This window comes from Erinaceus europaeus, chromosome 3 (genome assembly GCF_950295315.1).
Source record: "Erinaceus europaeus chromosome 3, mEriEur2.1, whole genome shotgun sequence".
In the NCBI taxonomy this organism is placed as follows: Eukaryota; Metazoa; Chordata; class Mammalia; order Eulipotyphla; family Erinaceidae; genus Erinaceus; species Erinaceus europaeus.
The window spans coordinates 136,111,151-136,122,658 of record NC_080164.1 but is presented as its reverse complement, the minus strand read 5'-3'; the positions used below and the strand labels follow the sequence as shown (position 1 = coordinate 136,122,658).

At 36.3% G+C, this 11,508-nt stretch overlaps 1 protein-coding gene across 1 annotated transcript; it reads right to left on the bottom strand.

The window, feature by feature from the left end:
* Nucleotides 1-8,599: 8,599 nt before the first annotated feature.
* Nucleotides 8,600-9,150, bottom strand: LOC103118029 (large ribosomal subunit protein uL23-like). Its single transcript, XM_060187996.1, has one exon. It carries the CDS (start codon nucleotides 9,130-9,132, stop codon nucleotides 8,662-8,664), a length of 471 nt encoding a protein of 156 aa, XP_060043979.1. The 5' UTR covers nucleotides 9,133-9,150; the 3' UTR covers nucleotides 8,600-8,661.
* Nucleotides 9,151-11,508: the final 2,358 nt, after the last annotated feature.

Here is an 11,508-nt window from a genome sequence, read left to right as displayed (position 1 = left end):
GAATATAGTCATAATAGTATCATATAAATTATAAAGCTAGTTTACTAGAAAATATACAATTATTTTGTTTTCAGTTGCTATTACTATAGTACAGTCAGCTTTTTTCATCTTAATTTGTTTTATCTGGAGAATAATCATAAATATAGGGCCAAATAAGATAGGATTAAAATGAAATAGGCTACAAGGTACTATTATTATTTTAATTGATTAATTAATACATTTTGATTGCCACCAGGCTTATCACTGGGTCTCAGTGCCTGCATGATGAATAGATCACTTCATCACTCATGTGACTTTTTAAAAATAGAGACAGGAAGGGGAAGACAGAGAGACTCCTGCAGCAATACTTCATCATTCATGAAGTACTTCATCACTCCTACAGGTGGAGACAAAGGCCTCAAACCTGATACTTGTGCATTGTAATTTGTGCACTGTGCCATGGGCACCACCGATAGGTCTCCATGTTTCTATGCCTAATATGGAATTGTGTTGAGGATACAATAATATTATTTAATATAATCTTTTTGTTTGTTTTTTGTTCTTTTTTTTCAAATATTTATTTTATTTATTTATTCCCCTTTTGTTGCCCTTGTTGTTTTATTGTTGTAGTTATTATTGTTGTTGTCATTGTTGGATAGGACAGAGAGAAATGGAGAGAGGAGGGGAAGACAGAGAGGAGGAGAGAAAGATAGACACCTGCAGACCTGCTTCACTGCCTGTGAAGCGACTCCCCTGCAGGTGGAGAGCGGGGGTTCGAACCGGGATCCTTATGCCGGTCCTTGTGCTTTGCGCCACCTGCTCTTACCCCGCTGTGCTACAGCCCGACTCCCTATTTAATATAATCTTAATTAAACTATAGATCCCCATGTTTCTATGCTTAATATGGAATTGTGTTGAGAACACAGTCTTATTTAATATAATCTTAATTAAACTATGTATTTTCTACAAGTGAACTCTGTGAAAACTAATAAGGAATTTTTAATTTCAGTTTACACCACAAATTTTAGACCCTCTCATTATTAAAGAAGAAAAGGACACAACCACATAGATACTACATGCAGATCTCAAAATTAAAGAAAAAGCCAGTTGCTTCTGGTCTCCCTGGTCTAAGATTATGAGTGATTTACTATCTCAAAGAAAAAGTCATTATTAGAAATTTATTAACAATTTAAACCCACTGTTGAAATTCAATCAGGTTACCAATTTGGAATCTTAAGTGCTTAGATTGAAGGAATATATACTCAGAACCGGGGTCTGTGCAGCAATAAGTTTGAGGCATTCAATCTATTTTTCCCTTCTCATATTGATGAGTGATTTATAAGATTATAACTTAATAGGAGTGTATATCCATACCATTAAACGTTTGTGTCCCTACCCCCTCCCCCCCATGAAGCTCCACTTAGAGCTTTTTACTTTGGTGCAATATTCAAAACTTAAGTCAATTTCTGCTTTGTATCTCCCTTTCTGTTCTTTCTAAACTTTTGTTAATGAATGGGGTCATCTCATACTTGTCTTACTGGTTTACTCTTTCTGACTTATTTCACTTATCATAATTCCTTCTAGCTCCATCCAGGATGGGTTGGAGAAGGTAGGTTCATTATTCTTAATAGCAGAGTAGTATTTCATTGTGTATATATACCACAACTTTCTCAGTCATTCATCTCTTGTTGCATGCCTGGGTTATTCCCAGGTTTTGACTATTATGAATTGGGCTGCTATGAACATAGATATACACATATCTTTTTGGATGGGTTCAATTGAGTCCATAATTACTGGGTCATAAAGAAGGTTCATTTCTAGCCTTGTGAAGTTTCTCTAGACTGCTCTCCACAGGGGTTAGAGCAGGGAAACCACAAGCAACTGGTCAGGTCAGTATATAAGATGCAGTTATTTGTAAATAGCTTTAAATGGCATGGTAAAGTCTTATATGATACAGTAAATCCTAACCATGGGATTTTTAAAGTTAACCAAATTTCCAAATAACTTGGCTATAACAATAGCTATCTATTGCCTTCTTAAACTCTAAGATAGCAGGAACTTTCCCTATTCTCTATGAAAGCCATATTTCTAACCAGAAGAGAATATTAAAATATTTCATATATTTTGGATGTTGCTGTTGGGAGTCCATGAGGTAATAATTAGGTAGAAAATGCCACATAAATTAAAAATCTTATATCACCATTAGAATCATTGGCAATAAAAGATCATATGGCTTGTGAAAAATATAGTTGTACTTTTATGTTAATCTGATATGTTATGTCTGATAGTGTATGTCTACATTTGTTGTGTATATATGTATACATATACACATATGTCTGTGTGTGAAATATTGGGTTTTCATAAAAGTGATAGCTTTTTTCTCTGTAAAAATAATTTATTTACTTTAATGAGAGAGAGAGAGAGGGAGAGAGAAAGGGAGATATAGAGAGAAACCAAAGCAGTGGCTTATGGTGGTACTGGATATTGAACCTCAGAGCCTCAGGCTCTGTGTGTAATCATTTTTCTGTCCCTAGCCCAGAATATTTTCTGTCTTTCTATGCAAAAAATGCTTCATTATTTTTCTGATAATATGTGTCTATGTATATGCATATATTACTTATTTGATATTTTAGAGGATATATAATGTGTATATGTAATACAATATGCACATACCCACAAAATGTAAAATATGTCTCTCTAAAAAAAAAAAAGCCATATTTCTCCCAGTCCTGGAACATCTGGAGCTTGGGTCGTTTTCCTTCATGCTTCTTTCAGTCCATACCATTTGATACTGCATCTACTGATCTCAGCCAAACCAATGTGAATCACTTTGGACAGTGTCCAGAGACACAAGGCCTGGAATGCCAACCCTTCATCTCCATTACTCTGGTGAGACTTTTCCTAGCTTATAGGACTACTATAAACTAGGTAATTAATTCTACTTTGGGTGGCACACTTCCTAACAAGGTCACAGAACCTACATATAAACTTGGGCCTATGAGTAAGGATGCATGTGCACATTTATCAATAAGTTATGGGAAAACATATACCTTAAAGTAAAAATGCATTGTAGTCTACAGTGACTTAAGTACAGCAAGCAAGTAGAAAGACCTAAAAAAAAGACACCATAAAGTACTTCATCAAATAGTTTCTACACAGACCTAGATGAATTCCTCACCTACTTCCTATTTCATTCCCCTCAATTACTCTAAGACTAACCATGTCGGGTAAAGTAAGGATTACAAAATCTAGATAAGGAGAAGAGACTGGCACACTTCTGTGATGGCTTGCTTGGTCATTACCAGGCCACCGTTAATCTGGGGCCCTACTCAGGGAATCCTGGAATTCCCACATAGATATGATGGACCTAGACCTCTAACCAGATTACTTTCTCCACCATTGCTGGTCATCTTCATCAGCAACAGCATTGTGGACCCACTTGTGAGCCTCTCCAGGACCCTGCCCTCAATGTGAAACAACAATGGCAGGGACTGCCTCACTTTCCAAAGGGACACTGGGTCAACATACTTTGCTACTTGAGGAAGACTGGTCCTGCAATGAGTGCAATATAGAATGTTCCCTGCTGTGACAATGTGCCAGGCTAGCTTCACGGGTGGGAGAGAGAGATGACCAGGAACTCATGGCTGAGTGGTACGCAGTTCAATCTTTATTCATATGGAACACAGCACAATCTAAACTATCTCTAATCACAATCCTGTCCTTATATATCCTGAGGCAGAAGTGTCAGGTCCGAAGAGGATGTATGTAGGATAGGGGGTGAGGAGAAGGAAAAAGTGTGCAAAACAGTGAGGATTAAACCAATGCCCTGGAGGCAGGGCGGTGCTTAGTTAACAGTGGTTATGTAAATAGAATATAGTGTTAAGCAGGGGGGATTAAACCAATGAAACAGAAGTGGTCTTAGAAGCAGAATTTAGAAGCAGACCAACAACAATGGAACATGAGCTCAGACCTACAGGGATGCAGAGGTTACACAGGCTCTAGTACTGAATATGGGCACCAGGTCAGATTGATAGTGTTTACTGTTAATAGTGTTTATGTACTTTCCCCATATTTGGGAGTTACTCTCTTCCCTGATACAGCTTCTGGTCCTATTTCCAACTCTGACACCATTTCCTCTGACAATACCTTTAGCCCACCTGCATGTTAACTGTCAAGCTTAAGCAAGAATTAGTAAAGTCATGGGCCTCTTGGAATATACCTAAAATAGGCTTCCTAACTTTTCCCAAAATGGAGAACCCAAATGACATCTGCGTTTTTCTTACCTTTAGGTTCCTCATTATTGTGCAGATTGTTCTGATTTATATCTTAATCTTTTTAGCCACCAAGTTGCAGATGCTACCATGAAGCCAACATGACTTCCCTGGGCAAATGACCTAGCCAATGTGTCCTAGAAACCCATGTCTCCAGAGCCCTGACCCATCAGGGAAAGACAGAAACAGGCTGGGAGTATGGATCAAAATGTCAATACCCATGTCTTGTGGAGGAGTAATTACAGAAGCTAGACCTTCCACCTTCTGCATTCCATAAAAATTTTTGAGCCATACTCCCAGAGGGATAAAGAATAGCAAAGCTTCCAATGGAAGGAATGGGACGCAGAACTCTAGTGGTGGGAACTATTCTCCTCTTATCTAATGTGCTTGTCATTCATAATTGAATCAATAAAAAGAGCCTTTGTTCACATGTGTATCAAGAAACTTATAAACTCGCTATATTTGTCTTTCAGGATGGAAGAGTAATCTGGGGCATACAGAGTAGTATTTACAGTTATAAATACAGATTATTTGAGTTCTTATCTCATAATATAAGAAAAATAGAATTGTAAGAAAACTCCTTATCACTTTTATTCACAATCTAAGGGCAAAATATTTTAAATTTAATTTTCTATTTTTATTTTTTTAATTATCTTTATTTATTGGTTAGAGACAGCCAGAAATCAAGAGGAAAGGGGGTGATAGAGAAGGGGAGAGAGAGAGAGAGAGAGAAAGAGAGAGAGAGAGAACTGCATCCCTGTATCCCTGTTTCACTGCTTGTGAAGCTTTTCCTCTGCAGGTGGGTACCTTATGTGTGTACTTAACCAGGTGCCCCACAGCTTGGCCCCTCGGGCAAAATATTTTTACAAACATTTATCATTGCCTTTTGAACTTGGGCAAATAAGCAATAGATCCACTAAATATCCATCTAGTGGGTAACCACTGAAGATTTCTCTGCTACTAAAATTTTGATAGATCACTTCCAGAGTGTTGTATGAACAGAATCTAGAGTTGCACTCTGATAGTTGACTTATTTCATATGTTTTAGAGACCTTTTCATGTTTTCTAGTATATCAATAGTGAATACCTCTATAATGAATTTTCATGTATAAGACTGAGTATGTATCCTTTTTTTGTAAATACATAGGAGAGGAATTTCTTTGTACCACAGAAATATACATTAACTACAGATAAATCATCATGTTTTTATGATTCATATCCTTGCACATATGCAGTATCTCAGGCAGTGATTATATTTCATGAAGTAAGGCAGTTAAAGACAGAAAACTACAGGATGATTTTACTCATATGAAGAATGAACTTGCAAAACATAAAATAAAAGAGTCAAATTGTCTCTAAAACTTTGTGAGAGATATTGTTTATCATTAGAAAGGCACAGAATTTTGATTGTGGATATGGTATGGAAATATAACCCTCTAATCCTATAGACTTATAAACTTGTATTAAGTCAATGGTATTTAGTTTAGAAATAGAGGGATAGAGAAAAAAGAAAAATACTTTAAATGTAAGATTGTCTAGCAGTACTACCATGCAGTGCAGAAATTCAAACTTGGGATATATGCATGTTTTCTAAAGTACTTGGACAATTAATTTAATTTATTTATTTTGGATAAAGATAGAAATTGAAGAAGGGGGAAATAGGGAGAGAGATAGACATCTACATCATTGCTTCACCATTCATAAAGTTTTTCCTCTGCAGGTGGGAACTGTAGAGTTGAATGTGCAGGGTCCTTGCACATTGTAACATGTGCAGTTTACCAGATGTTCCACTGCCCAGCCCTTTAGGGCAATTTTAAATTATATTCAACAATGTGTAGAAACTTCTGTAGGTACAGTATTAGTGTTCTGTATCTGCACTTATCTTAATTTTAGACATTCTAGTGGGTTTATGTAGGGCAGAGCTGTAAGTTTAATTTACATATCACTGGTAACAATAGTGCTTAGCATTCCTTTTTTTGTGCACATCAATGACTACTCTGTGCAACTTGTAATGATGTGAGTCTGCTCAAATGTTTGTTATCACTTTACATTTAGTTGTTGAGTTCTAAGAGTTAGTTATGTATTTGAAGTAATGGTCCTATGTCAGATGTGGGAATTATACATTCTTTCAGCTTTTTACTTGCTTTTTAATTGTCTTAAAGGAGTCTCTAATAAAAGACATTAAACAACTTGCTGAAAATAATCTATTTTTTATCTGTTTTGTAGTATGCATTCTTTGTGATTCATCTTATAAATCTTACTTCAACCAAGTTATGAAAAGACCAAGATGTTTAAAGCAGTGTCTTAAATATTTATCCCAAACAGCTTTTCTTTTAAATAGATGTGTATCACTGCAACTACTAGAAAGATAATAAGAAATGGTGTTAAAGGGGTCAGTGCAGTGGTTTAAGTGCATGTGGCGTAAGGATCCGGTTTCGAGCCCCCCCCCCCCCGTTCCCCACCTGCAGGGGAGTCGCTTCACAGGTTGTGAAGCAGGTCTACAGATGTCTATCTTTCTCTCCCCTTCTCTGTCTTCCCCTCCTCTCTCCATTTCTCTCTGTCCTATCCAACAATGAACAACATCAAAAATGGCAATAATAATAACCACAACGAGGCTACAACAAAAGGGGGAAAAAATGGCCTCCAGGAGTGGTGGATTCATGGTGCAGGCACAGAGCCCAGCAATGACCCTGGAGGAAAAAAAAAAAAAAAGGTGTTAAAAGTATAGTTCATGAAGAAACCATGATCTGATCAGACTTAAATTTAAGAACAAAAATAAACCTAAGGTTGAAAAGCTCAAGGAAATATTTAAAAAGACAGATTGATTATGGGGTCAGATATTATTAACAAAGGTAAACTAGGTACATTATTATCTAAAAGTTCTATAATGTCTAGACTGTCTCTCTATGAATCTTTTGTTACCATCACTTTTAATAAAGTTAACTGACTAAAATAGGGATATCATTGTATTCAAACAATTGTAGCTTTAATTACTTGGGTGCAGCAAAGGATTATACATTACAGTAAAATTGGGGGAGTGGACAATTTGGTAGTGGACTAGATACAGGTATTTGTATTAGTCTCTTATAAATGCTATAGTAAGTTAGTACAAACTTGTCTCAGATAATATGTGCATTTTCTTACAGTTCTAAAGATGCTGAGTTTGGATGGGTCTAAAATGGTACTGGTAGCTCTGTGCTCTTTACTTTTGTCTCTTCATTGATTTACCATTGGTTCATAATACTATAAAGATTATAAGTGTGTAACTTTACATCATCTCCACAATCTCTGCCCATTCCATCCACTCACACATCTCTTTTCCTTCTGGTAATCACCATACTTTTCAACACCTAAGATTTAGTTCTTTCTTGAAGCAATCAAGTGCTTGCCTTCTCCAGTCCTTTTGGTGACCTACATATTTTGATTTTTGTATATGCAGATTGATGTAAATTGGACAATCTGTTTTATGTTTTCTAAACTAGAGATTATATTACTTTGATCTTTGCTTTCATTTATCACATCTCTTCTGACACCAATTCATCCTTCTGTCTAAACATTTACCAGCAAATTTCTGGTTATGTTTCATCCTCTTTTCCTTTCTATTTCAAATCCTTTATTCAATCACATCTTCAAGTCCTTTTTGCCACTTAAATATGTTTATATATGGAGGGAGTTAGAGAGTGGATATTTTATATAGGTCATTTTATTAGTGATGGATTTGGGGTTCAGAGCCTTCTTGTCATCTTCCCCTACTATTTACCTCACTGGGAGTATAGACTAAAATTCTTTTGGGATGTAGAATATGGGATTTCTGTAATTCTGGCTCCTCCGCTGGGCATGGATGCTGGCAGGTCAACCTATAACTCCATTCTGTTTCTATCTTCCCCTAGTGGGCTAGAGCCCTGGAGACATCAGGTCCCAGCAGGCACTGATGAGATCATTTGACCAGGGAGTTCAGGATGGAATTATAGTAGCAATAGCAACTTGTTTGAGCTTGACAGCCAGCATGGAGATGGAATCAAAGCATTATCTGGGAAGATGGTCTCAGATTAGAGACTATAACTATAAAGCTGGATTAGTGCAGAGAGTAGCTCCCAAACTTGAAGAATATATATATATATGTATATATATATATATATTCTTATATATATATATATAAAAGAATATATATATAAGATATATATATATATCTTTTATATATATATATAAGAATATATATATATATAAGAATATAAGAATATATATATATATAAGAATATATATATAAGATATATATATATCTATATATATATATTCTCAAGGTTATTTTTTTATTTTTATTTTTATTATTTTTTGCATTTGCTTGTTGGATGATTTTTTTTTTTTTTTTACAGTGAGAAGTTATATTTAGAATTAGGCAGCTGGACTCAGTCTAGATGATCCCAATTTTGTTGGCAACATCCAAGGCATCGTAGTCAGGAGCCAATCGAACATATGCCTTCTTCTCTCCATCAGGTCTGATCAGGGTGTTGACCTTAGTCACATCAATGTCATAGAGTTTCTTTACAGCCTGTTTTATCTGGTGCTTATTGGCCTTGACATCCACAATGAAAACAAGTGTGTTATTGTCTTCTATCTTCTTCATGGCCGACTCCGTGGTCAGGGGGAACTTGATGATGGCATAGTGGTCAAGCTTGTTTCTCCTGGGGGCGCTCTTGCGAGGATACTTGGGCTGTCTTCGGAGCCGCAGTGTCTTGGGCAGAAGGAAGGTAGGTGACGTGCGGATCTTCTTTTTCTTATGACTGTGGACGCCTTTCAGCACTGCTTTCTTGGCCTTCAAAGCTTTGGCTTTGGCTTCAGCTTTGGGAGGGGTAGGGGCTTCCTTCTTTGCTTTCGGCGCCATCTTCGTAGAAAGGCTTGTTGGATGATTCTAATATAGGTTTCACAGGACCATTAATTATCCTTTACTCGATATTTATTTTTGGTAGTATATCTCTTGACCAATTCTATGCAGTTTTTTTTTTTTTCTTCTAAAGACTGTCAAGGGATGATGCATAGGTCATCTTTATGTAAAATAATTTATGGATACATACTTTCCCATACGAATGAAGTGATTACTTCCAAGGATAATACTTATGACCATCTCAACAAAAATGAAAATTGATAAGTTTAAAAAAAGATTATGGATTTATTCCATTGGTCTGTATGTCTGTTTTGGTTCCAGTACCATGCAGTTTTTATTACAGTAGCTCTGTAATGTAGGTTTTGGTTATGCAGTATAATATCTCCAGTATTGTTTTTAAGATTGCTTTGGCAGTTCTGGGGAGCTTTTGGTTCCAAATATTAATGTTTGAAGCTTTTGTTCTATTCCTTTAAAGAAGTTCATTTGTACTTTGATGGGGATGGCACTAACTCTGTATATAGCTCTGGGCAGGATGGTCATTTTGACCCACGGTCATGGGATGCCTTCCCATTTCTTTATATCTCTTTCTATTTCCTTAAAGAGTGTTTCATAGTGCAAAAGTCCTTCACTTACTTTGTTAACTTTATCCCCAAATATATGATTTTTTTTGTTGCTATGGTGAAGGAAATTTATTTCTGAATCTTTTCTTCTGATTTGGTGTTTACATAAAGGGTTGCCATTGACTTTTTTTTTTTTTGGCTTCCAACCACTAGGGCTCGTGCCAGTAGTATGAATCCACTGCTTCTGGCAGCATTTTTTTTTTCCTTTTTATTTGATAGGAAAAAGTAAAATTGAGACGGGAGGGGAAGATAGAGAGAGGGAAAGAAAGATAGACACCTGCAGACCTGCCTGCCTCACCATTTGTGAAGCGTTCTCCCTGCGGTGGGGAGCAGAGACTCCAACCCAGGTCCTTGTGCATAGTAGTATGTTTGCTTAACCAGGAGGTGTGCCGCTGCCCAGCCCCTGCCATTGCTTTTGTTTATTTATTTTGTACTCTACCACTTTATTGTTCAATTATATCTAAGAGTTTTCTACTGAACTCTTTAGGGTTTTGTATATATACAATCATGTTATCTCCAAATAGGGGTAGTTTAACTTCTTTTCCAGTATGTATTCATTAGAATCCTTTTTCTTGTCTAGTTGCTATGGCTGGGACTTCTACAGCAATGTTGAATAGTAGTGGTGATAATGGCCTTGTACCTGACTGGAGAGAAAATGCTTTCAATTTTTCATCATGAGTATAATGCTTTCTGTTAGCGTACTGTATATAGATTCAACTAGTTTAAAGTATTTTCCATCTATATCCATTTTTTTTATCATGAAAGGATGCTGGACTTTGTCAAAGGCTTTCTCTTCATATATAGAGATAATTGTGTGATTTTTAGTTTTACATTTATTGGTATGATGGATCAAATTTATTGATTTACATATATTGAGCCAAACCTGCATCCCTGGGATAAAACTGCCTTGATCATGGTGCACAGTATTCTTGATGTATTTCTGTATGTGGACAGAATTTTATTGACTATCTTAACATCTATGTTCATCAGGGATGTTGGTCTATAGTTTTGTTTTTATAACTTTCTTTGTTTTAGGTATTATTGTGATGTTGGCTTAATAAAATGTGTTGGGGGAATCCCTGTGTCTACAGTAGTTAGGAAGATATTGAGGAGTATGTGTAATAGTTCTTCTTCTTTAAAGGCTCTTTACAGTTTATCTGTAAACCTATCTAGACCTGGACTCCTATTGTTGGAGAGGTTCTTGATGAATGTTTCAATAACCCCCATTTTACAGCCATCTAATTTTTGATAAAGGGGCCCAAACCATTAAATGATAAAAGCAGAGTCTCTTCAACAAATGATGCTGGAAAAATTGAATTTAAGCATGCAAGGCGATGAAATTGAACTGTCACTTACCTCTATTCACAAAAGTCAGCTCCAAGTGTATCAATGACATGGACATTAGAAACTATAAAATACTTGGTCTAGGCTTTTGAGAGAGTCCACATATTAAATACACAGCCTATATATTAAAAAGATTCAGTTTGTGTTTTGAAAAACTTTGAGACATACAATTGATTTTCCCCCTCTCATATTAATTAACTAGTGATTTATATGACTACATTTTACTAGGAGTGTACATAAACACCATTCCAACCACCAAAAGACTGTGACCCATCCCTCCCACCCACTCCCACCCCCCACTGGCCCAGGAAGCTGCATGTCTACCCCTCACCACAGGGTTTTTACTTTGGTGCCCTACTTACAATTTGGTCAGGTCCTGCTTTTAGTTTCCCTTTCAGGTCTTCTTAGTCAA

Excerpts from the sequence above, each read along its gene's own strand:
- LOC103118029 (XM_060187996.1), bottom strand. The coding sequence starts at position 9,132 with ATGGCGCCGAAAGCAAAGAAGGAAGCCCCTACCCCTCCCAAAGCTGAA.